Source organism: Dendrobates tinctorius, unplaced genomic scaffold, assembly GCF_039654945.1.
Source record: "Dendrobates tinctorius isolate UK_male_01 unplaced genomic scaffold, ASM3965494v1 ptg000016l, whole genome shotgun sequence".
Classification (NCBI taxonomy): Eukaryota; Metazoa; Chordata; class Amphibia; order Anura; family Dendrobatidae; genus Dendrobates; species Dendrobates tinctorius.
The window spans coordinates 4,844,865-4,872,479 of record NW_027361684.1 but is presented as its reverse complement, the minus strand read 5'-3'; the positions used below and the strand labels follow the sequence as shown (position 1 = coordinate 4,872,479).

The following is a 27,615-nucleotide window of genomic DNA, read 5'->3' as shown; positions in this document are numbered from 1 at the left end:
TGACTATTCTCCCTGTCTATGCCCCCTGGTAACTTTGTCTCGCAGTTACCCTGCTAGGAGTTATCTTGCAGCTCCTAGCTCTGTGGAGTTTAGGCCACGCCCCTAGCAGTCACGTGCTTCAGGTCCTGCGGCTCTGAAGCACGCATCTACTCGGCTGCTGCCCGCTCCACAGGTATCTTTGAGCACTGTTCGCTTTACTCAGGACACGCGCACTGGCTCAGTGAGCAAGTTCAGTGCGGTGTTCCTGACACAATGGCTGTATCTGCAACGCTCTCCAGCGGGTTCAGTGTGGTTCTATGATTCACCTTACTGCCGCTATATATATATATATATATATATATATATATATATATTAGATGGGAATACCCCTTTAATTCTTACCATTTACAGCCCCTTTAGCATATAAGCAAAGACAAACATTGAAGCTGTTCAGAATAACTACACTTTTAATATTTTAGGTGAAACTCCTTTAGCTCTTGCTGCATGTACCAACCAACCAGGCGTGGTTAAAATGCTCATGGAAAGTAGCAAGACCAAAGTCACCATCCAGGACTCCTTTGGAAATACTGTGCTCCATGCACTGGTTACTGTATCAGAGAATGCAAAACCTCACAACACATCTGTAATAAATATGTATGATAATATCATTCGCAGCTGTAAAAACAAGCGTTTAGAAAATATTAAAAATACAGAAGGTCTCACGCCAATGCAGTTAGCGGCCAAGACAGGTAAATTAGAGGTAAGAATTGCAATTCGATTTTACAAATAAAACAAAGTATAAAATAAATCTTACCATTCAAATGTCTCAGATTTACAAGGGATGGTCCCCACTTTTCATTCAAATACCTCTTACACTTTTTTCATTCGCATATACACATATTCTGATTTATTTTATTTATTCAGATGTTAAAATATATTCTAAGTAGAGAAATAAAGGATGAAGAAAACAGACTGCTGTCTAGAAAGTTCACAGAGTGGACCTATGGACCTGCCTCCTCTTCTCTTTATGACTTACAAGATGTCGATACGTCTTCAAAAAACTCTATTCTGGAAATGGTCGTCTACAATACACGCATTAAAGTGAGTGTTGGCACTGAAGCTTTTTTTACGCTGTCTATAATTATAAATGCCATGCCATGTTTTGAACAGATCTTTATAGACTCAAACTAGTTATTGTGTACATTTAAGCCATGTGCACACCTACAGATTTTTTTTTTTATCTCAGCATTTGTAAGCCAAAACCAGGAGTGGGTGAAAAATCCAGAAATAGTGATGAGTTTCTATTATACTTTTCCTCTGATTGTTCCTCTCCTGGAATTGACTTACAAATACTGAGGTCAAATTCTGACCCAATGCTGAACTTGTATATGTGGCCTTATATATGGAATATAAATTTCACCCACAGTTAAATATAACTCTAGAGTCAAATCTGTATTGAAATGTCAAGTAACATAAGTTTGCTTGCTGATCTGAGTGGTTTGTGAACAAAGTGGGAGCTAAAAAGCAGGAGTTGTTGCAGTTGATTGTGAATCCATGGGCTTATTGAGTGCTGGGTTTTGTTTCGATTGTACCATATTTTGTTTCGTGTAGTGTGTGTTATAGCTACTGACACTATTTAAAACTCTTCTTTTCTGTGTACGTAATGAGGAGTAGGAGTTATTCTCAGGTTCTTAAATTAAACCATTAAATTCATTTTGAACTCTTGCAGTCTGGGCTTGCTAATTTAAGTGATTAGTGAATGAAGTGGGAGTTAAAGGGAGCCTGTCAGCAGGATTGTGTTCCAGTAAACTACAGACAGTGTCAGGTCTGTGTCGTTATTACTCTGATACCTGGTGATGAAATCCGTCTTGTGGTTGTTTAATCTTTATTTTCAGGTTTGAGTGAATGATACGCTTGTGCTCTGGGGCAGTTTGGAGGGGTCTTCATGTAGTGCTCTGATTAAGTATTCATAATGAATACAGCTGACAGGTCACCGATCCCTCAGGATAACTTCAACCATAATAATTATATACACAGTACACATGTGATTATGCTGCAGCAGAGGTGCCATATAATCATAGAATGTTAGAGTTGGACGGGAGCTCCTGGGTCATCTGGTCCAACCCCCTGCTCAAAGCGTGATTCACTAAATCATCCCTGACAGATGTCTGTCCAGCCTCTGTTTGTAGACGTCCATTGAAGGAGAACTCACCTCCTCTCGTGGCAGCCTGTTCCCCTCATTGATCATCTTCACTGTCAAAAAGTTTTTTCTAATATCTGATCTGTGTCTCCTCCCATTTAATTTCATTCCATTGCTTCTAGTCTTTCTGTAACGAATGGAAACGGAGGCACAGGTGGTGACGTGCACATTTGTTTATTGAACTTATTGTGGAACCACGGGACCACTACCCGGGGGCTCCGAAGGGGGCGTGACTAAGCGAGCCCCGGACTCCCGTAGTAAGACCCCTCAAACAGGGCCAGAGTGGAAAGTTCGGGAGACACCAGGTGCTACCTCCAGTTAGACCCTGGGCATGTGGAAGCTGACTCAGCTGGACTGGCGGGCAGGCAGGCACTGCAAGTAGCGGAGAACCAGGCAGTAGATAAGCAGCTCAAACAGGTAGCAGCAACAGCTAGCGTGGAGTGAAGCAGGTGGTGTAGGTGTAGCCCCAGAAGGCGAGGGAAGCACAGGGGGTACACTGAGGAGACAAACCAGAATTAGCGAGGTACAAGCAGATAATTACACACAAGAACCGGGAACCTGAGAACTAGCAACAGGAAACACTTATTGCTAAGGCACCTCCCTAAGGGCAGAGGTGCCTGAAATAGTACGAGACACTCGGCCATCGGCTGAGACCTATTTTTGAAAATGTTGCGCTGTCCCTAAGAGACCGGGAATGCGAGCGCGCACCCTTAGTGGCGTGCCAGGAGACCTGCCAGACATGCGCAGCTTCCAGGGAGCAGGAGCAGGCAGTGCGGGACGTGGAATAGAAGCCCCAGGAGACCGGCATTCCCGCCGGCCACCGTGCTGAAGCGGCGGCCCTAAGACACAGGTGTGGACCAGAGGGCGGGCTGGGACAGCGGCGCTACACTTTCCTTGTGCAAATGAGAATAAAGATAATCCTTCTACAATGTAACAGCCCTTGAGATATTTGTAGAAGGCTATTAAGTCTCCTCTCAGTCTTTTTTGCAAGCTATACATTCACAAATCCTGTAACCGTTCCTCATAGGACATGGTTTGCAGACTGGTCACCATTCTGGTCGCTCTTCTCTGAACTTGCTCCAGTTTGTTGGTGTCTTTTTTTAAATGTGATGCCCAAAACTCGACACAGTATTCCTGATGAGGTCTGACCAAAGAGGAGTAGAGTGCAATTATGACTTCACATAATCTAGACTGTGTATGCTTCTGTTAATACATCCCAGAATTGCATTTGTCTTTTTTGCTGCTGCATCACACTGTTGACTTATGTTCAATTTATGATCTATTAGTATACCCAAGTCTTTTTCACATGTGCTGTTGCTTAGCCCTATTCCTCCCATTCTGTATATGCTTTTTTCATTTTTATTGCCCAGATGTAGTACTTTGCATTTTTCCCTGTTAAAATCCATTCTGTTAGTTGCTGCCCACTGCTCCAGTTTATTTATATCTTTTTGAATCCTCTCTCTCTTTTCTAGTATTAGTTATCCATCCTAGCTTTGTGTCATCAGCAAATTTAATCAGTGTACCCTCAATTCCTTCACCCTGCCCTGCATGCAGAAGGTGTTTTTCACTATGTATGTATAATATTCATTATGTAAGCTAGGGGGCAGGTCACTGAGGGATCAGTGACCTGTCAGAAGCCATACAGTTGAATACCTAATCAGAGCACCACCCTCCCACAGGCCGCCCTGAAGCACGAGCATATCATTAACTCAAAACTAAAAATAAAGATTAAACAACCACAAGACAGATTTCATCAACCAAGGTATCATTTTAATCAGTATAACGGCGCCGGCCTGACACTGTCTGTAGACTACTGAGAACTATCCTGCTGACAGGTTCCTTTTAAAAAATGGGAGTGGGAAACAGGATTTCAACTCCTGTAAGTACTTAATTTTTTATACCTTTTATTTTTCTTTATTGCTTCTTGTTTAATTGGATAATGGATAGCAAAATTGAAGTTTTCCTTTAGCGCACAATCTACCAAATGGTATGCTCAATTAGAGCAGGAGTTCCAGGGTGAATACCACTGTGGCACCTAAAAGTTTCAATTCAAAATCTGGTGGAGCAAAATGCAGCATGTAGGGCAACCAACAAATTTAATTAAGAGCATGCTTCTTATTGAGCAAGGAATTAGTGGGATAGACATGGAGGTTGCAAAAGATGGCTAGGATGAGCAGGCAAGTAGCTTGGTTAATGTAGTAAGGGGAAATCAAAAGAGGTCCAAAAAAGGAAGCTCCCGTTTCTGTATTTAAAAGTATTATTGCCAAATTGAATGATTATGCAAGGCTGTTAGTATCAGAAATAGCAACCATGCTGGACACTGCTCTTCCTAAATGCTAGGAGAACAGCTCAGCTAGTAGCCAGGGGGGTGGTAATGTAGCTAAAGTAAGTCAAGTTGGTGGCTATAGAATATTCTATAATTTGGAAGACAGGTATAAAATCATTTGCGCCAAGATCGCCTGAATTAATTTCTGTTTTCCTCGTGCCAGGGCTTGGCATGTAGGGGAACGGGTTGATAAATTAATGATCCAGCTGTCATGGTCTACATGGAAACCAAAGACAGAATACGTGGTACCGTGGTAGGTAGAAGATCCTTAATAATAACATTAATGAATTAGACTGCAAACTGAAGGGAAAAACTTCCAAGCTAGTTTTCTGTGGAATATTGCCTGTGCCATGCACATCACAGGAGAGACAGCAGGAACTTAGCAAGTTAAAGGCATGGCTTTCGTCTTGGTGCAGAGCAGAAATATTTGGGTTCCTGGAACACGGGGCTGACTTTTCATGGGGGGTACATTCTGTATTCTTTCTGCATATAAGTTGCACCTGAATGGAAGGGGGTCTGCTGTGCTGGGGGAGATAATTCTAGAAGGTGTGGCAGGAGGGGAGGACAAGGCAGAAAATAAACGAGTAGGTTAGAGAGGGGGGTAGACTATAATGGAGGCTTGGGAAATGGACGGTAGGTGGATGATTAAGTTGGTGGAAACAGAGATCCATGTGTTACAAACAAATAGTGAAGACAAATGAGGCCACAAAATTTCAGGAATTAGCATTTCAGCAAATGAATGTGAAAAACTGAATGGAAACTTAAAGTGCATGTGCACAAATGCCAGAAGTAAAAAGGAAGATCTTGAGGCCTTGGTATTGAATGAACGCTTTGATGTAATTGGGGTTACTAAGACATGATTTGCCTTTCCCCATGACTGGGCTGTAGATCCTCCTGATTTTACGCTCTTTTAGAAAAACAGGCCAATAAGAAAGGAGAAGTATGCCTGGATGTGAGGAATGATATGAAAGCGAGTGTGACCGTGGCAATAGGAGAGGAAGGTTGCGGGAAACTGGAGACCTTATAGGTGGAATTACAGAGAGAGGCAAACAGTGAAAAATTATTTTTTATTGTAATATATAGACCTCGCCCCAACATCAATGTGAAGTTGGATGGTCGGCTGCATAATAAGATGACACCAGTTGACACAGGCTGAAACAATTATTGAAGCCTTACCTACTATGATATGGAATTGGGTCAGAAAATTCATCAGCTTCTTGTTACATTTTATGGGCCAGTTTGTTATAGACCTGAGAAGATGTGATGCTCTGTTGGATCTGGTCTTTTATAACGATGCAGAGCTTATTGGAGATGTCACTGTTCGTGAAAACCTTGGCACAAGTGACCACAATATGATTTCATTTTGCTTAAACTGTAAGGTGCTATGACTAAGACCACATTACGTGCTCGACATGTAAAGAATCTCTTCACTGTTTCACGTGCTGGATTACTTAATATATTTTTTCTTTGAACATTAAGAAGTCATTTTATCCATCTACTGAATTTGCAAGATTACAATACAGTTATAGATAGTGACTTACAGTTGATGCCCTTTCTGATGTAGCAGTTCATTTTTCCTGTCTTTTCCATCTGGCCCAGACTGACATGACAATTTCTTCCAGCCACTGCTCATCTACAGAGTCTACAGGGTGGGCCATTTATATGGATACACCTAAATAAAATGGGAATGGTTGGTGATATCAACTTCCTGTTTGTGGCACATTAGTATATGGGAGGGGGAAAACTTTTCAAGATGGGTGGTGACCATGGCGGCCATTTGAAGTCTGCCATTTTGGGTCCAACTTTTTTTTTTTTCAATGGACAGAGGGTCATGTGACACATCAAACTTATTGAGAATTTCACAAGAAAATCAATGGTGTGCTTGGTTTAACGTAACTTTATTCTTTCATGAGTTATTTACAAGTTTCTCTTTGTTTACAGCCATTGACATGTTGCAGAGGTTAACACGTGAGGAGCGGATAGAAATTGTGTTGATGTCTGCTGAATGCAGTACCCGGGTCATTGCAGCAGATTTCAATCCAAGACACCCTACGCAAGAAAACTACCACCATTCCCATTTTATTTAGGTGTATCCATATAAATGGCCCACCCAAAAAAGTTTGCCACATCACTGAACATAATGTTCTGTGTAAACTGAGGGTCCTGGTCCAATTTTTGTTTTGCCCATTCTGCAAATTCAGGGCGCCGATCTGGGTCACCAACCATTCCCATTTTATTTAAGTGTATGCATATAAATGGCCCACCCTGTACAACAAACATGCATTTGACTTCTCATATTTCCAATACTATCCCTATCTTTTCCTATCCTGCACAAACGCCTCATTCTGCTGATGCCCCAATGCTGAGCCAGTGATGCCACATGAGTCCCTATTAGCCCTAACTAGCCCCACAGTGTTTGAAGGCACTACTGTAGCCCCCACACTTTATCAGGTCCCCATGTTGTATGATGGCCCCACATTAGCCCACACACTGTATTATGTCCCCCCACAGCATTCCCCAAATTGTGTGATACCCTCCAAAGTAGTCCATATTGTATATTGGCCCCCTTAGTAGCCCCCATTCTGTATGATGGCCCCCTTGGTACCTCTCACTTTGTATGATGGGCTTCTTAGTAGCCCTCCGTCTGTACAAAGGCTCAATTAGTTGCCCTCTCTCTGTAGTAGGGCCTCCTTAATAGCCCCAATCTGTATGAGGGCTCACTTAGTAGCCTCAACACTGTACCATGGCTCCTTTATTAGCCCCAAGCTGTATGATATAATAATCTTAATAATCTTTATTTTTATATAGCAGCACGGTGGCTCAGTGGTTAGCGCTGCAGCCTTGCAGCGCTGGAGTCCTGGGTTCGATTCCCACCAAGGACAACATCTGCAAGGAGTTTGTATGTTCTCCCCGTGTTTGCGTGGGTTTCCTCCAGGCACTCCGGTTTCCTCCCACACTCCAAAGACATACTGATAGGGAATTTAGATTGTGAGCCCCATCAGGGACAGTAATGAAAATGTGTGCAAACTGTAAAGCGCTGCGGAATATGTTAGCGCTATATAAAAATAAAGATTATTATTATTATTATATAGCGCCAATATATTCCGCAGTGCTTCACAGTTTGCACATTGGGTTTCACAATATAAATTCCCTATCAGTATGTCTTTGGAATGTTGGAGGAAACCGGAGAACCTGGAGGAAAACCACCAAACATGGGGAAAACATACAAAATCCTTGCAGATGTTTTCCTTGGTGGGATATGAACCCCGGGCTCCAGCGCTGCAGTGCTAACCACTGAGCCACCGTGCTCCCTTAGTAGCCCTCAGACTCTTTGATGGCCCCACAGTAGCCTCCCAACTGAATGATGGCCATCTGCAGCAGCCCCCACACTGTATCATGTCCTCATGATGTCTGATGGCCCCACATTAGCCAACACACTATATGATGCCCCCACAGTATTCCTGAAACTGTATGATGGCCTCCACAGTAGTCAACACAATACATATGTACCCCTTAGTATCCCCTACTCTGTATAATGGCCCGCCTTAGTAGCCCCCTCTGCACAATTTCTTCATGAGTAGCCCCCACGCTGTAGGAGAGTCCCCTTAGTAGCCTCCACTCTGTATGACGGCTCCCTTAGTAGCCCCCGCTCTGTAAGAGGGCGTCCCTAGTAGCCCCTAATCTGTATGAGGGCCTACTCAGTAGCCCCAACACTGTATTATGGCTCATTTAGTAGCCCCATGCTGTATCATAGCCCCTTAGTAGTCCCTACACTGTATGATGGCACTGTTAGTAGCCCTCACATTAAAATAAACATCATTTATTCACCTTACCGAGTCTAGCAGACAGCGGCAGGTCCTGGGCAGCAACAGTTGACGGGGTGGCGTTGGTCTCTATACGCCAGGTATCCTGGCACCGCGCTCTGACAGTGCACTCTCCTGTGTGTTGCTGGTTGTTGATATGAGCAGGCAACACAGAGCACATGCTGTAATTGTGCACATCGCACAATGACAACGTGAAAACAAAAGCAAAGGAATATTCACCGTAGCAGGGTGCAAATGTACTAGTAAGTGAAAAAAATCATGTGAAAATGATAATCATAACCCTGCAACCAATAAACCTGACATAAGTGAAAATATAAGGACAGCCAGAAATATACAAAGAAAAAACAAAGATGGAGGGCCGACCATAAAGTCAAAGTGTAATGTGGGGGAAAATCAATGGTGTTTTATTAAAACAGCTCCAATCGGTGTCACTGTAGATCCATGGTATTACTGTATATAATCATATTGTTAGTATTAAAGCACAATGAGACAACTTATTAGCTGTGTGTTCAAGAAAAAGAAGAGCCATGTAATGCTGTAACGCTGCCTTTGTCAGGCATGTGAGGGAGCGTGCTGAAACGCACGTTGGGGTGGACGCCATCCAGGAGAGGGATTCCCATACTACCCTTGTAAGTAACATTACTCCTCCATTTTTGATTTTTTTACAGCATTACATGACTCTTCTTTTTTTCTTGAATACACAGATGTTGTATCATTGTGCCCTAATACTAACAATATGATTATATATAGTAATACCATGGACCTACAGTGACACCTATTGGAGCTGTCTTGCACTAGCACTTTATCACTAATAACATTTTGCACAACTCCTTCTATGCACTTTATATAATTGATGGTCTCTTTATACAGTATATCTATAGTTTTATATTTTTGTATCTTTGTATGTCGTTTATCCATTTTTTTCGAAGTAATTGGCACTCAACAGTTAGCCCTATCTCTCCCTCTTGACCATGGTCATTCTCATGTCTGGATGTGCGGCCCTGTTTTTAATTTTTTAACTTGTTGTGTACATTGATGTGTTTTTTTCTGTTATTGACACCTGATGTAATATAATTTAATAAAAACCATTGATTTTCCAGCACATTATGCTTGAACTTTATGGTCGGCCCTCCTTCTTGTTTTCACAGTGAAAACGTGTAGAGACAGACCGGGGACTAGCTCCGTCCCTGAAATAGGCATCACTGATCACGCTTTGTGTCAGGGAGAGGGCAGAGGCTGTGACAGTGACAGTGACTGCAGCCTTTGCCCCCTGATCTGATGACACTTGCACTGGGATTCTCCAATGAAAAGTCATCACAGAGGAAGTAGGAAAACAAAATAGCTGTTAGGTAGTGTAATAATAATAATAATAATAATAATAATAAATTTTATTTTTATAGCGCCGACATATTCCGCAGCACTTTACATTTCAGAGGGGATTTGTACAGACAATAGACATTACAGCATAACAATAATCACATACAGTAGATTATAACAAATAACAAGAGGAGTGAGGGCCCTGCTCGCAAGCTTACAGTCTATGAGGAAAGAGGGAGACACGAAAGGTGGGTGGTAACAGTTGCTCTGATTGTATGGACCAGCCATAATGTTAAGTGTGTAACAGTACAGACACAGAGGGCTAATGGATGCATAAAGCATGTGGGAACATGATGCTGGGAACCTGGTTATGGTAAAACTTTTGGCTCTGCCACACAGGGATAGGTTAGGTTAATGTGTTGAGGCGATAGGCCAGTCTGAATAAATGCGTTTTCAGGACACGCTTAAAATTGTGGGGATTGGGGACTAATCGTATTGACCTCGGAAGTGCATTCCAAAGAATTGGCACCGCACGTGTAAAGTCTTGGAGACGGGAGTGGGAGGTTCTGACTATTGAGGATACTAACCTCAGGTCATCAGCAGAACGGAGGGTGCGGGTAGGGTGGTATACTGAAACAAGGGAGGAGATGTAGGGTGGTGCTGAGCCATGGAGGGCTTTGTGGGTGAGGGTAATAAGTTTATACTGAATTCTGGAGTGGATAGGTAGCCAGTGTAATGACTGGCACAAGGTAGAGGCATCGGTGTAACGATTGGCGAGGAATATGATCCTGGCTGCAGCATTCAAGACAGATTGGAGAGGGGAGAGTTTGGTAAGAGGGAGACCGATTAGAAGAGAGTTACAATAGTCGAGACGAGAATGAATAAGAGAAACAGTAAGAGTTTTTGCAGTCAAAAGTAAGAAAAGGTCGAATTCTAGAAATGTTTTTGAGGTGCAGATGACAAGAGCGAGCCAGTGATCGAATGTGGGGGGCAAAGAAAAGCTCGGAATCAAGTATGACCCCAAGACAGCGGGCATGTTGCTGGGGAGTAATAGTGGAACCACACACAGAAATAGCAATGTCGGGTATAGGTACATTAGTAGCAGGAGGAAACACCAGGAGTTCAGTCTTTGACAGGTTCAGTTTCAGATATAGTGAGGACATGATATTAGACACAGCGTTTAGACAATCGCCAGTGTTTTCTAGAAAGGCTGGCGTGATGTCAGGAGAAGAAGCGTATAATTGGGTGTCATCAGCATAGAGATGGTACTGGAAACCAAATCTACTGATTGTTTGACCAATAGGGGCAGTGTACAAAGAGAAGAGGAGGGGGCCTAGAACCGATCCTTGAGGAACCCCAACAGTAAGGGGAAGGTGAGAGGAGGAGGAACCGGCAAAAGAAACAGTAAAGGAGCGGTCGGAGAGATAGGAGGAGAACCAGGAGAGAACGGTGTCCTTGAGGCCAATGGAATGGAGCATAGTGAGGAGGAGCTGATGATCCACAGTGTCGAATGCTGCAGAGAGATCCAAGAGAATTAGCATGGAGTAATGACCATTTGATTTAGCTGTTAGCAGATCATTAGAGACTTTAGTGAGGGCAGTTTCAGTGGAGTGTAAAGAGCGGAAACCGGATTGGAGAGGGTCGAGAACAGAGTTTTCTGAGAGATAGCGGATAAGACGGGAGTGGACCAGGCGTTCCAGGAGTTTAGAGATGAAGGGAAGATTAGAGACAGGTCTATAGTTAGCGGCACAGTTTTGGTCGAGGGATGGTTTTTTAAGTAGTGGATGTATGATGGCATGCTTAAATGAGGAGGGAAAAATACCAGAAGAGAGAGAGAGGTTAAATATTTTAGTTAGGTGAGGGGTGACAGCAGGGGAAAGGGACTGGAGGAGATGTGACGGAAATGGGTCACTGGTGCAAGTAGTTGGGCGAGAAGATGCAAGGAGCCTGCTTACTTCTTCTTCTGTGACTGGTTCAAAATCAGAGAGTGAGTTAGATGCAGTGGGGGAGGGAGGACAGTGCATGGTATGAGGGGATTTGGAGATAATTTCCTGTCGATCTGGTCAATTTTTTCTTTGAAGTAATTGGCCAGATCGTCAGCTCGGAGCTCCGTGGTTGGGGCCTGTACTCTTGGATTGAGTAGAGAATGAAAAGTGTCAAAGAGACGTTTCGGGTTATTGGACAGTGAGGTGATGAGGGTGTTGAAATAGGTTTGTTTGGAGAGGTGAAGGACAGTGTTGTATGTCCTAAGCATAAACTTAAAATGGATGAAATCTTCGTGTATGTGTAGTTAGGGAAACTATGTGTAGTTAGGGAACTATGTGTAGTTAGGGAAAAGTAGGGAACTTTTAATGCAAACATATTAGAAATTAGTTTAGAATACGGCATCAAATAGATAGGAATTTATATTAAAGTTTCTTTGGCCTCCGGACCACCCTTTTAAGAGTAGCGGTAGCTCCAGGTGGGCCCTTCCAGATTATGCCCTCTCTGCCCGCCTGGTAGCTGTGCTCCTGAATTGAGTTCTTGGCACCAGTTCATAGAAATGATGACCTGGAACTAGAAAATGTACAAAGAAGAGCCACAAAACTGATAAGAGGCATGGAGGATCTTGGTTAAGAGGAAAGATCAAAAGAATTACATTTATTTAAAAGAATAAACATCTAAGGAGGTACACAATTAACTTGTACAAATATATGAGGCCTATACAAAAAAAATGTGGTCAAAAGCTGCTTCATGTAAAACCTTCTCAAAAAGAAGAGGATATTCCCCGCTGTCTGGAGAAAAAAGAAGGTCCAATCTCCAGGAGAGACAAGCCTTCCTTACCATGAGAACTTTGAATCTTTGAAACAGCTGACATGAGTAGCGGGTCACAGCGGGAACTATCAATGATTTCACAAAAGCTTAGATGTCTATTTTAGAAGCAAACAACATATCCTATGTACATGTGTAAATTTATGTTCTGAATGTTGATCCTGTTGATTGACACTTGGCATCAGGAGAAAACAGACGCTTTATAGGTTCAACCGTAATCCTCCATTCAGACTGCTCTGAGAGGCTTTCAGAGAAGTCTGGATGGAGCATTACAGTTGTACCTATACCCCATTCTCATTATCCTCGCACATCCTTGGTTGAATTTGACGGATATGTGTCTTTTTTAAACCGTACTACTAAGTATGCACGGTAACTATGGAGCAGTCTGTATTAGTACAAATAATCAATACATATTGTAAGATTAAACCCTCTTATTTTTTTCCTAGAATCGTCATGAATTGTTGGCTTTAGAGCCTCTCCATACTCTTCTTCAGATGAAGTGGGAGAAGTTTGCAAGATACATGTTTTTAATGTCTTTTCTTTTGTTCTTTGCTTTCAATATTATTTTTACTTTCCTATACTATCGACCACAAGGTGTTGAGGTACTGTGCACATTTATTTAACAGTCTCTTTAGAATGAATATGAGTAATAAATGTTTTTGCATATGTATTTTTTAAGAATGTAAAGACCACATAGCAATAGGAGCAGCTGCGTGTCCTGTGATGCGGTTTCCCTGACAGGCAGCGGAAGCCACGTCACAGGACACACAGCAGCGCAGCTGCTCTTGTCTGGCCACTATTGCGGTCACTGACCATTAACAGTCCTATCAAGTCTGCACATTGAGTACCACTCTATTGCTACAATATATGTGAGACTCTCACATGACCATTTACACCTGTCCTAGTACACTGATGAAGGTCTAGCATGACCGAAACGTTTGTAACTAGTGACTACTGTATGTATTAAAACAATTTTTCTCACATCAAAATCCTTTGAGTGTGCTCAGTATTTGGTATATACTCTAAAGGTTTGGGAACCTACTGACTGGCACCTCCTTCAGAGCTGTGCTAACATTTCTCTATATATAGTCACACCTAGTGACTGACTACAGACTTTTTATTTTAGAGCGAACAACTCGTTTAACCTGTCTCCAACATTGGATGTAATAGTACGCCGATGCCGGACTCCCCCTGCTCAGCGCCGAAGTCTGAACCTTTCTGGTCACATGACAGCTGATCTATACAGCTGACATGTGCCCGCAACAGCCATGGGTGGAATTGTGAACCACCTGCGACTGTTAACTAGTTAAATGCCGCTATCAATCTCTGACAGCGGCATTTAACTCGCGCTTACCGAAAGAGTGTTGCTAATTCCGCCCATCGGTGACCCCATCACATGATCGCAGTCACCACCGATGGGTCAGCATGACAACCAGAGGTCTGCAACAGACTTCTGTGGTTGTCATTACCAAATTGCTGTGGTTGGCGCTCATAGCAAGTGAGCATTTCTGCTACACACAGGCGATCTGGTCATCACCTGTATGTAGCAGAAGCGATCAAAGTATTGCAGCTTCTAGTTTCCCATGGAAACTATTGAAGCATGCAAAAATTTAAGAAAAAGTTTTTAAAAATATTAAAAAAAATATAAATATTTAAATCACCCCCCCCCTTCACCCCATTCAAAATAAAACAATAAAAAAAAAATACACTTATTTGGTATTCAGAATCGCCCGATCTATCAATATAAAAAAGAGTTAACCTGACCGCTAAATGACGTAATGAGAAAAATATTCAAAACTCCAGAATTAGGTTTTTTTGGTCGCCGCTACATTGCAAAAAAATGAATAACGGGCGATCAAAAGATCGTATCTGCACCAAAATGTTATCAATAAAAAACATCAGCGCGGCATGCAAAAAATAAGTCCTCACCGGCTCACCCAACCCCAGATCACGAAAAGTGGAGATGCTGCAGGTCTTGAAAAAGCGAAGATGCTACAGGTCACAGGAAAATGACGTCTTTTTTTTTAATCAAATTTTCTATTTATTTTTTTTCACCACGTAAATAAAAAAGAGCCTAGACATGTTTGGTATCTATGAACTTGTAATGACCTGGAGAATCATAATGGCAGGTCAGTTTTAGCATTTAGTGAACATGGTAAAGAAGAAAACAAAAATCAACTGAGGAACTGCACTTTTTTTGCAATTTCACTGCACTTGGAATTTTTTTCTTGTTTTCCAGTACATTATATGTTAAAATCAATAGTGTTGTTCAAAAGTACAACTTGTCCGGCAAAAAACAAGTCCTCACATGGCCATTTTGACAAAAAAAAAAAAAGTTATGGCTCTGGGAAGAAGGGGAGCAAAAAAAGGAAACGCAAAAACTGAGATACCTCTGGTCGTTAAGGTGTTAAAGCAGTCAATTGCAACTATCAGTTACCTTTCTTAACTAAACTGGACTCTTAACTAAATGGGGTTTAGAAGCTGAATAAAATGATATATTTTGTGAAGAAATCTCTTTTGTCATTCTTCTGTAGTGAGCAGAGTAAGTTTTATGTTGCACTTGGTCTTCTCCTGTCTGTCTGGGCATTTTCCGCACCCCCACCTACCTTCGGTCTCCTATGACTAATGGTCACAGCTTTTTCAGTGACCTGCCTCCTCTAGCCAAAAATGTATTCTCATGCGTCGGCATTGCCGAGATTGGCGCATGTGCAAATTGATTCCTCAGCTCAATTACGTCATTTGGAAGGTACTGCACATGCCCAGCCCCCGGCAATAAATGCACATGTGCAAGATTTTGACCAGAGGAGGAAGGTCACTGTAACGGGGTCTTCCTATCTCGGGTTCCTCTTTCATTACCACCCCGTGTTTCCGGAGGTCCACTCTGCTTTGGCTGGAGTCTGAATGAAGGACGCTGGCTGGAATTCCTTGGTTACATGGGCGCATATAAAAGATCACTGCTTCTCCACGTATTTCCAGTCTGACAACACTTTACTCACAGGACACAGAATATATCACACAGATACAGAGGGCAGGCCAATAGAAAAGCGGCAGGCCAGACATACATTACAATAGCCGAAGGTGGCCGGAGCCTGCCGATATTTACTGTGGGAATTACAAAGGTGGGGGGGGCGGAAAAAAGGGGAATATCGTGTCCCCTCTGCCCAGGGGCGCAGTCTGTGGGCTGATGCATTAGGGACATGCATCTCCCATGGAACCTATTATACATACATATAACTGCACAACATATTCTGGGTGCTGAGTGGTTCTGTTACACGGCTCCCCTTTTCAGCAACGCGATCCGCATACAGTCTGATCCTTAACGAATCGGTTTGGGCATGACCGAAGTTTATGGGGTTGGTACAAGTTCCGTTTGTTGACTTAGTCCATCGGCGTTACCGTTTTGTTTGCCGGGTCTGTAGTGGACGGTGAAGTCCAGAGGTTGTAGGGCTAAACTCCACCGCAGCAATCTGGCGTTGTCTCCGGAGACCCGATTAAGCCAGACTAGGGGATTATGGTCCGTTAGGAGGGAAAACTGTCATCCATACAAATATGGTTGCAACTTTTTGAGTGCCCATACTACCGCCAGGCACTCCTTCTCGATGGCCATATAGCTTACTTCACGGGGCAGTATTTTCCGACTCAGGTAAGCTACCGGGTGTTCTTGGCCGTCCGGCCCGACTTGGCTCAGCACTGCCCCCAATCCAAACATAGAAGTGTCTGTGTGAACCAGGAAACGTTTAGTTGGATCAGGTGCAGCCAATACAGGGGTATTGGTGAGGGCGTCCTTTAGTTGGTGGAAGGCTTCCTCACACTCTGGGGTCCAGGTTACCTGGCGGGGTTGGTTCTTACGGGTCAGATCAGTGAGGGGCTTGGCTACGCTGCTGTAATTGGGAACGAATTTCCTGTAATACCCCGCTGTCCCTAGAAATGCCATGACCTGGGTTTTAGTTTGTGGGGTGGGCCATTTGGCTATGGCCTCAATCTTGGCTGGTTCTGGTCGCTGTTTCCCACTTCCCACCCAATGCCCTAAATACTGAACCTCTGCTTTGCCCACGTGACACTTGTTTGGGTTCAGGGTGATTTCGGCCTGGTGGATCCTGTCCAATACTGTCTCTAGGTGATTTAGATGCTCTTCCCATGTCGCACTGTAGATGGCGATGTCGTCCAGGTAGGCACAAGCATAGTCCTGGAGACCATCCAGAAGCCAGTCAGCCAGCCTTTGGAAGGTCGCCGGGGCATTCTTCATCCCAAATGGCATAACTCGAAACTGGAATAAGCCGAACGTGGTGACAAATGCCGACTTGGGAATAGCGTCAGGACTAAGGGGAATCTGCCAGTAGCCTTTGCATAGATCGATGGTGGTCAAATACTTTGCCCCCGCCAGCCGGTCTAACAACTCATCCACACGCGGCATGGGATATGCATCCGTCACTGTTTTCTCATTGAGCTTACGATAGTCTACACAAAACCATGTAGTCCCATTCTTCTTGGGCACTAACACTACGGGGGATGCCCAGGGACTATCTGACTCTTCAATGACCCCTAAACGCAACATCTCTTGTATCTCTTGTCGCATCCCCTCTCGTACAGACTCAGGGACGCGGAAGGGGTTTTGTCGCAGGGAGGTCTGATCCTGGGTCTCAACCTTGTGTTGTGCAAGGCGAGTGTACCCTTGTCTCCCCGAAAACATCCTCTGTCGCTGCGTCAACAACTCCTCCACCTGCTTTCTCTCCCTGGGGCCTAGGTCTTCACCCAAGTGTACCTGGTCCCATGTTTTAGACTGAGTCCTTTCCCCTAAGACATCCAGCAAGGGAAGTCTGGCTAAATCCTCTACTTCAGGTGCACAGATGGCCACTACCTCTTCAGGGCGCTCCCGGTAGGGCTTCAGCATATTCACGTGGAACATGCGGATAACCCTGGGGTCGTCACAATCGGCGACATTATAGGTTGTGTCGGCTATTTTCCCCACTACCTGGTAGGGCCCCTGCCATGCAGCTTGGAACTTGTTTCTGCTTAGTGGGCTCTAACACCAGGACCTTCTGTCCTATTTCCAAGGTGCGCTCTCTGGCCCTCCGATCGTACCATACGCGCTGGCGCCGCTAGGTCGCCTGCATGTTCTAACGTACAGCCTGGGTCAGCTCCTGTAGGCGGTCCCGGAATTCCAGCACATAGGGTACAATAGGTACCCCTTCTATGAGGCCCTCCCCTTCCCAGTGTTCTAGCACTAAGTCTAGGGGTCCCCTTACCCGTCTCCCATATACCAGCTCGAACGGGGAGAACCTCGTGGATTCTTGGGGCACCTCCCGATAGGCAAACAGGAGGTGTGGCAAGAATTCCTCCCAGTCCCTGTAGGTCCTGGTAAAAGTCCCAATGAGCTGTTTTAATGTCCCGTTAAAGCGTTCACACAACCCATTGGTTTGCGGGTGGTACGGGGCGCTTCTAATGGACTTTACGCCGCACAGCGTCCACAGTTGGTTGGTCACCTCTGCTGTAAACCAGGTACCCTGGTCCGAGATAATCTCCCGGGGAAATCCAACCCGTGAGAAAACCTGGAGCAGGGCGGCCGCCACCGTCTCTGCCAGTATGTTAGGTAACGCAACTGCCTCTGGATACCGTGTGGCATAATCTACCACTGTCAATATATACCTTTTCCCTGACAGACTGGGTTTGGCTATCAGATCGACCGCTACTCGGCTAAATGGTTCCTCCACAATGGGGAGGGGGCGTAATTTGACCTTGCATCAATCCCCCCTCTTGCCAATGCGCTGGCAACTGTCACAGGTCTGGCAGTACTGACGAACATCATAGGTTACCCCCTGCCAAAAGAAGATTTGTGTCAGACGATGCCTGGTGCGACTGACGCCGAAGTGCCCGGCCAAGGGTATGTCATGAGAGATTCGCAGTAACTCCTGCCTATACTTCTTGGGAACTACCAGCTGTCGTTTTATAGTGGAGCTCGTCCCTGTGTGGTGCTGTCTGTGATCCGGTACAGGAGTCCCTGCTTCCATACAAACTGTTCCCCTTCCAGTACCCCTCTCCCCTCCTGTGCCTTCCCACGATATCCCTCCAATGAAGGATCCTCAAGTAACTCCCTCTTAAATTCATCTGGGGTGGCCCAAGAAATGTGTCTGGCTATGGGAATACGTGTAGGGCTGGGATGTCTTACCTGGGCCTCCTCTGAGTGTGATTCCTCCTCCGCAGCTCGAGCTTGTCTCCGGGTGGTCACAGGATATGTCTCAGCCAGAGGGGCAACCGAGAATGCAGACAACATGGGCCCCAAGTCATTTCCCAGCAAGACGTCTGCAGGCAAATCCTCCATCAAGCCGACCTCAACAAGGCCATCCCTGACTCCCCAGTTCAGGTGAATCCTGGCAGTGGGCAGTCGATGTATAGCTCCCCCTGCTACACGGACTGCCACTGTCCGGTCAATCTTCTCTTGGTCCCGGACGAGATGAGGCTTCACAAGGGTCTAAGTTGCCCCGGAATCTCTTAGTCCCTGCATACGTTTCCCATTAACCCACACGACCTGTCGATGCTGTTGTCGATTATCTGCCTGGGCTGCCTGCACGGGGTCTACTTCATGCAGCACTTCCTCCATCTCTTCCACCCCTTGGTTAGTCGTAGCCCCCAATGCCGGGTCAGCTTCACCTTGGTAACAGTGTACAGCAGCCCGGCTGAAGGTAGCTGTTCCCGCCTTTGGCCACTGGGTATGCTGAGTCCGGTTGGGGCATTGTCTTTGCAGGTGGCCCAGCTGACGGCAGGTGTGGCATCGCGCCCCAGGGGGACTGTGGTAGGCCGGGTTTCTAGCTGGTCCCCCTACAATCTTCGGTGGTTTGGGGCCCTCCAGGTCCATGGGCAGGCCCCTTGTAACCATCTTTGATCCGGACAACAGAGGCCTCCTGGCATCATGATGTTCATCGGCCAGACGAGCGGCTTCCTCAAGAGTCGTTGACCGCCTGTCCCGAAGCCATTCCTGTGTCTCGGGGGTTAGTCCATTAAAGAATCGTTCTAACAAGAAGAGCTGGAGGACATCCTCCTTAGTGGTTGCCTGGCTCCCTTGTACCCACTGTAGCAGTGACCGCCGTAATTTACAGGCCCATTCAGCGTGGGTATCGGTTACGCATTTTATAAGTCCACGGAACTTTTGGCGGTATGCCTCTGGTGTCAGTGCATACCGGGCCAAGATCACTTCTTTGATCCGCTCATAGTCCAAACAGTCCTCATCAGGTACCGTGCGATAGGCGTCCGCTGCCCGGCCTGTCAGCTTGCTGGCCAGATTCTGAACCCGTTCCTCCGGCTTTACTTGATGAAGGGCACACTGCCGCTCAAAGTCCTGCAGAAAGCCATCAATGTCTTCCTCTGCCTCCCCCAACTGTCGGAAGGCATTACTGTTGAAGGTACCTGGTCGAAGGCCAGAGCTCCCCCTGCTCGCTGACTCTCCTCTCTCCGCTCTGCCATCTCCATCTTGGCCAGCTCCACTTTGGTCCGCTCTGCCATCTTTTCCTTCAGATCAGTACGCACATCAGCGATCACCTCTCGTATGATCTCTACTGCAGGGTTTGGGCCATAGAACGCCAGTCTGTTCTTTACCTCCCTCTGGGATTCAGTCTCCTCCACGTTCACATTGGGGGGCGCTGCACTGTCGTGTTCCATGATGGCTGCTATCAAATCCGCTTTTGTTTTGTTGCTGGCGATCAACCCTCGGGCTTCCACCAGATCTTTTAATGTAGTCCTCTTTAACTTCTGGTAGTTGTTTTCCATTCATTCCTTTCCTCCTGTAGAAGGGGTATCATATCCCGCTGGCTGCCACCAGTGTAACGGGGTCTTCCTATCTCGGGTACCTCTTTCAGTACCACCCCGTGTTTCCGGAGGTCTACTCTGCTTTGGCTGGAGTCTGAATGAAGGACGCTGGCTGGAATTCCTTGGTTACATGGGCGCATATAAAAGATCACTGCTTCTCCACGTATTTCCAGTCTGACAACACTTTACTCACAGGACACAGAATATATCACACAGATACAGAGGGCAGGCCAATAGAAAAGCGGCAGGCCAGACATACATTACAATAGCCGCAGGTGGCCGGAGCCTGCCGATATTTACTGTGGGAATTACAAAGGTGGGGGGGTGGAAAAAAGGGGAATATCGTGTCCCTTCTGCCCAGGGGCGCAGCCTGTGGGCTGATGCATTAGGGACATGCATCTCCCATGGAACCTATTATACATACATATAACTGCACAACATATTCTGGGTGCTGAGTGGTTCCGCAACATGTAACAGTCACGGACAAAGCAGCAACCTGTCAGTCATGGACCTGAGACAGGCAGGGGGCGGATAATAACTAGACTGGCAGAAGAAGACCAGGTGCAACGTCCAACATTCAGCCCCACTGCACTAGCACATCATAAGCATAAAACTTCCCCCCTGATTATAATTTACCAAATATAATATATAATCAGAGTGTTTTTCTCACAGCAGGGTCTGATCACACTTAGCTTATCCAGTACAAGAGGAGTCTTTCAACTTATTGGGCACATCTTTATTGTCATTTGCGCTGCCTTCTTGATAATTCACGAGGTATAGTACATTATCAATCAATGAATCCTTTTTCCTGACCATGAGATCAACTGTTGAAGCCCAGAAAGTGAGGAAATGTTGTCTGCTACAGATCTTACACTATCTAATGATGCTGTCGGTGACTTTTCACAGAATTAATATGCATATTTTTGATAAATCAGAAGTTTAATGTCAGTATTATTTTGTATCCATATTTCTAACTATTACGATCTGTTATAGAAATCTAGATATCTACGTTAGGATCCTTCAGGGTTCAGTTGATATGTCAAGACAGTCATTGCTATAAGGAAGCCATGACCAAAGTGTGAAGACAACCTTATTTACAGAGCTTAGTTAGCTCCAGTGCTATGATGTTGTTTTATATGTATTAAAGTGAATATGTCACCAGGTTTTTGCTATGTAATCTGACAGCAGCATAATGTAGAGACAGGGATGTGTCACTTACTGGTCTGCTTGGTGTAGTTTTGATAAATTCACACTTTTTTATCTGCTGAAGATCTAGCAATTCTCTGCACACCCCCACCACTGATTGGCAGCTTTCTGTGTATACTGTACATAGGCAGAAAGTTGCCAATCGGTGGTGGAGGCGGCGTTATACAGAGCAGGAGGACTACATGGCACGAGATAGCTAGTCCCCTAGTAATAGTTTCAAATTATCTTCTTGGTTCTCTGGTTTCCTCCTTCACTCCAAAGACATACTGATAGGGGAATCTAGATTGTGAGCCCCAATTGGAACATCGATGATAATGTCTGTAAAGTGCTGAGGAATTAATGGTGCTATATAAGTGTGTAAATAAATAATTAAACTACAATGAGCGGCCCAGGATCAGTTTCAGGGTTTCAGTCCCTACATCATGCTGTTCTTGGATTACATGGAAAACCCTGCTGATGGATTCCCTTTCTTATTTTCTAGGGTGTATCAATTTTCTGGTTGAAACCTTCTGACCTACAATCAGTGGTATCTGATGCGTGGTTCCATATTCTATTGTAAGTCCTTACTCTTAGTAATATTTAGCTTTAATCCTACTTAGTCTTTCAGTTGGGATCAGTAATACGGTAAATACACTCCCTGACAGAAGTTATGTCGCTTATTCATGTTATGTAAATAAAAGCTTATAACCTGACATTAAATTCATCCATTGGTTTTATAAATTATTCTTTTGAAAGCTGAAACCCTCCGAAATATGGTTTAGGTTTAGAAAATAAATTGACATCAATGCAGAAATATTGATCATTTAATGGACACAGAATGGTCAGATTTTGGCAAGACAAAAGTTTTGCCGCCTGGTCATATAATGCACCCAATCCTAGTTTACATCCTCACCTGTGCTCAGTAAATGATCGGTTAATTAGTGGGTGTGTATAAAAAGAAACCCAGCACCCCAGACCTTCACTTGAGCTTCAACTTGACCTCTGACAACATACCAAAAATCCACCCTGTGACCAAAGCCTGGATTATCAAGAGGCTGAAGACCAGATCCACTGCAGAGGTGGCTGGCACCTTTAATGTGTCTCAGCGTCAAGTACAAAGAATTAAAAAAAAGTTTCGAAGAGACTGGAGGTGTGTTTGACAAGCCCAGGTCCGGCAGACCCCACAAGACAACTTCTCAGGAGGAACGTTTGTTGGTTAGAAAATCGAAAGCAAGCCCCTCTTCCACTGCATCAGAGCTCCAACAGGCCTGGTCACCGCAAGTCCCTGTGTCAACTAGAACAGTTTGTAGGATTCTGTCTCAAAATTGCCTCCATGGTCGAATCATTGCCCAGAAGCCAGCACTAAACAAATGGCAAATAAAAAACTGTGTGGCATTTGCAAAGTCCCAAAGCCTGCTAAACAGATGGATGCTGGAAAAGTGGCAGAAGGTGGATTTCTCTGACGAATCTTCAGTTGAATTACACCACAGCCGCCGCAAATACTGCAGGAGACCTACTGGAGCCCTTGTGGATCCAAAATACACCTAGAAAACAGTTAAATTTTGTGGTGGAAACAACATGGTCTGGGGTTACATTCAGTATGGGGGTGTGCGAAACATTTGCAAGGTGGAAGGCAATATCAATAGCCTAAAATATCAAGAAGTATTTGCTACCTCTTATATTCCAAATCATAAAAGGGGTCAAATTCTGCAGCAGGATAGTGCTCCATCTCATACATCCATCTCTGCAACAAAGTTCCTCCAGGCATAAAGATCAAGGTGCTCAAGGACTGGCCAGCCCAGTCACCAGACATGAACATCATTGAGCATGTTTGGGGTAGGATGAAAGATGAAGCTTGGAAGACAAAACCAAAAGAATCTAGATGAACTCTGGGAGGCATGTAAGACTGCATTCTGTGCTATTCCTGAAGACTTCATTAATGAATTGTATGAATCTTTGTTGAACCGCATGGACGCAGTCCTTCAAGCTCATGTAAGTCACACAAAATATTAAATGTGACTCTAATAGCACCACAACATCAATCACCAATGTTATGCAACATATATTTGTATTTTAGGTTAATTGTTTGTTTGAATATCACATTACTTTCTGTGGGCGACAAAAACTTTTGTCTTGCCAAAATCTGACCATTCTGTGTTCATTAAATGATCAATATTTCTGCATTGAGGCTAATTTATTTTCTTAACCTAAACCACATTTCGGAGGGTTTCAGCTTTCAAAAGAATAATTTATACAACCAATGGATGAATTTAAAGTCAGGTTATAAGCTCTAATTTAGATAACATGGATAAGCGACATAACTTCTGTCAGGGAGTGTACATGGCGTGTGTCTTCTACCGCTTCCTATATATACAGGTTTTAGCAAACCACTAAAAATGACCACCCGTTTAATATATGAACATATTTTTTAACTCTAGCTTCATTCAAGCCGTCCTGGTTATCCTATCAACAATAACCTATATATCTGGAGTAGAATACCTGGCCTTCGTTGCCATCGCTGTAGCACTTGGATGGATAAACATGTTGTTCTACACAAGAGGATTTCAGGCTCTGGGGATCTACAGTGTTATGATTCAGAGGGTAAGTAGTAAAAGAATTATCCACTGTCAAGAAGATGTAACCTATCTATAACTGGTCAGCAAGTGCAATGTACACATATGTTGGTGTTAAGTACAGTAATTGTAATACATTGAGATGTTAGAAAATTCGAACCCAAGTTGTTGGATTTTTTTCATAGTAAGAAAAGAGCTGCATGCTTCTCTTTTCTCATCTTCAAAAATACTGAAAGGACCAAACATGAATTTCTATACAAATCAAATCACACTTGTGCAATAAAAGACAAGCCTTGTGCACACCAACGGCTGCAGCTAAGACAAGTTTAGACGCCAGGATTTCTTCTCGGAGGCACATGCCTACTAGACTTACAGGTTCTGCAATGAGATCCTCGTTACGGCTGCTATCCCACATGGGCCAAGGTGGCTTTCTGCTGTATTATTAGAAATGCATTACAAATTGCTATCTTATTGTTAATAGCTCTACCATTAACAATAAGCAAACAACTCGCAATGAATTTCTACTACAGCGGAAAGGCGGTGCGGCTTATATAAAACCACTGCTTAGCATCGGCACCTTGGCATCACACTGTGATACACCAACTTAAAAGCTGGGGCATACTGGATAATAGTTTATTATGATATTTATCTGGTGTACAACTAGTACATAGGGGCCCGCAGCACAAACTGGGTGGTGATGCCTTGAACAGCAATGTATTGCACAGACTGAAATCCAACATGTTTGATACTTGCAGCCTCTAAAGGCAGACATGAAAGAACACTCTGGCTACCCCTATTAAATTGCCGGTTGATCTAAAAGTGATATGTTTTTAGGCTCGGACTGGCCCATAGGGTAACAAGGCAATCTCCCGGTGGGCCTCTGTGCAGATCTGGGCTCCCAACCCCCCTGTATGGGCAGTACCTGGCAGCATTCACTTGATTCACAGTACAGAAAAAAAGCAGCATCTCGTCATTCATTAACCAAACTACCCAGTTTATTAATATATAGAGAGAGAGGTAAATTTGTGAATGAGGGAAGTGTAATAATTGTATGTAGGTGAAAAGTGGGTCCTCCAAAGTCAATGTTACTTTTGGGCCCTTGGCACCCCAGTCCGACACTGTATGCTTGACTAATATTTATTGCATTTCCATGGATAACTATAGTACTGTGCTCTGACTTTGACCCTACCCATCCACTGCAGAACACAAGAACGAAAACCACATACTGCAAGAAACTCTTCTGATGATAAACATGTATGATTAGAAATGTACGGATAAAACAACGTATATTTATTTTGCAGGTCATCTTGAACGATGTCTTGAAGTTTTTATTAGTGTATATTCTCTTTCTATTTGGATTTGGTGTAGGTAAGCAGCTCCATGTCTGTCTTCTATAATCATAATAGTCCGTGATAGCTAAACAATTACAGATCAATCATTCCTTGTTTCATGTTGGCTCCACGTATCCCATGGAGTGTGATGATGTGTCATACATACAGACTACTAGCAAGCCTGTATGTAGTTTGATCCTTCATTCATGTTTTACTGAAAGTAATCTGCCAGCAGGATTTCACACACAAACTATTTATATGCACATGTAGTTCTTTCAAAGATGAGTCCAGCAATACCTTTACATGACCAGTCCATTCTTCTGTTACTGAGAAATCGGCTTTTAATTGGCATGCAAATGAGGCTGTAAATATGATGCCTCCGTCACTCCAGCTCTATTCCTCGCTCAGTGCCGCCACCTCCTGCTTGACTGACAGCTTCTGTGCTGTTTGGCTTCAAGCAAAGGAGACATCAGACAAGCAGGAGGAAGACACACTGGGCAGGAAAAAGGGCTGGAGTGACAGAAGCTCTACAACCTCTTTACATATCAATTCAAACTCTGATTTCTCACCAATGGAAGAATATACTGGCCACGTAAAGGTATTGCTAGACTGGTCTTTGAAAGATCTACATGTACATATAAATAGTTTGGGATGCCAAATCCTGCTGACAGATTCCCTTTAATCTACCCCTACATTCAATATTTTAGCAAGTAGGGGCAGAGGAATTGAAGTAACTCATTACTCTTTGTAGAGCGTAACAATGGAGGCACATAGTAGAATATTTTTCATTAAACTGATTTCTGTGCTTGCACCCATGACTTATTATCACTGTTGGCTTTGATTACTTTCAGTTTTCTAAAGTTAATGGATTAATAGTAAAAAGAAATCCCCAATGTATACTGCTCAAAGAAATAAAGGGAACGTAAACAGCCTCTTGCAAATGGAATTGTGTTCCTATATTATGTACAAGAGAGGACAAGTATTCCTTTGTTGTTTTTTGTATTTTTGCTCCATCCATTGGGTTACATGCATTGCTTAATGTGATGTATCAATGAAAGAAAACATTATAATTTTGTTGAAATTTTATGTAAAAACAAAATATATTTAAAAAATTAATCTGCCAGTCTGTGAAATGTTTGACTTAATTTTGCTGTATTTCTCCAGCTCTTGCCTCACTAATGGAACACTGCGCTGAAAGAAATGTGTGCAGCTCCTATAGCAGTTTTAGAATGTCTACGGTGGAACTGTTCAAGTTGACCATAGGGATAGGAGACTTGGATTTGCAACAGGACTCAAAACATCCAACCCTGTTTCTGCTTCTTCTGATAGTTTATGTTATCTTAACATTTGTGCTTCTCCTTAATATGTTAATTGCATTAATGAGCGAGACTGTGGATGCGCTTTCTAAGGAAAGTGAAAACATCTGGAGGCTTCAGGTGTGTACATAGTATATTTAGTTCATGTTAAAAAAATTATTAAATGGGATCAGGTTGTGAGTGTAGTTATCAAACATGCAATAAGTTATTTCAAGGGAATCTGTCACCAGGCTTTTACTACCCACTCCTGATAAGTGGAGTGCGACTCTCCACCGGTCTTACTTGATAAAGACCTGATATTGGTCGAAACGTTGTTTTTTTAATATGGCAGAATCATTCATGCCTTGATCAGCTGTCACCTGCTTTGGACGCTGACTGTTTTACTTACACTTATATCGTTTCCAAGTTGGTTTCTTGGTCTTTTGGACTTTACGTCCTTCTGAAGGAGAGCGATGCTAGCTACGTCTTCTATGGTCGCCACTAGTGATGAGCAAGTAGCATTGTTGCTCGGGTCTCCCCGAGCATGCTCGGGTGATCTCCGAGTATTTTCGCGTGCTCGGAGACTTAGTTTTCGTTGTCTCCGCTGCATGATTTGCGACTTGTAGACAGGCTGAATACATGTGGGAATTCCCTAACAGGCATTCCACACATGTATTCAGGCTGTCTAGCAGTCGCAAATCATGTAGCTGAAACAAGGAAAACTAAATCTCCGAGGACGCCAAAATACTCGGAGACCACCTGAGCATGCTCGGAAAAACCTGAGCAACGAGTATACTCACTCACCACCAGTCGCCACCAGAGACTTGAGTAAATTTCTAGTGTAAGGGTGCTTTCACATTGCATCTAAAGAAGCGTTTGCTGGTCCTGTCGGAGCATACATCCAAATCCCCAACAAAACGGGATCCGGACGTATGCGCCGATGGGGCCTTATACTGTAACTGTGATGACAGAGC

At 44.0% G+C, this 27,615-nt stretch overlaps 1 protein-coding gene across 2 annotated transcripts in view; it reads left to right on the top strand.

The window, feature by feature from the left end:
* The window catches only part of LOC141079181 (transient receptor potential cation channel subfamily V member 3-like), a 134,190-nt gene that overhangs the window by 97,870 nt on the left and 8,705 nt on the right, over positions 1-27,615 (top strand). Inside the window, exons 6-13 of one of the 2 annotated variants that reach the window (XM_073565286.1) lie at positions 459-739; positions 904-1,080; positions 12,904-13,059; positions 20,933-21,031; positions 21,945-22,018; positions 23,881-24,043; positions 25,317-25,383; positions 26,511-26,782. In XM_073565286.1, coding sequence (XP_073421387.1) covers positions 459-739; positions 904-1,080; positions 12,904-13,059; positions 20,933-21,031; positions 21,945-22,018; positions 23,881-24,043; positions 25,317-25,383; positions 26,511-26,782 — 1,289 coding nt within the window. Of the gene's footprint in view, positions 1-458; positions 740-903; positions 1,081-12,903; positions 13,060-20,929; positions 21,032-21,944; positions 22,019-23,880; positions 24,044-25,316; positions 25,384-26,510; positions 26,783-27,615 lie in introns of both variants that reach the window. The other variant, XM_073565282.1, reaches the window with a different exon arrangement.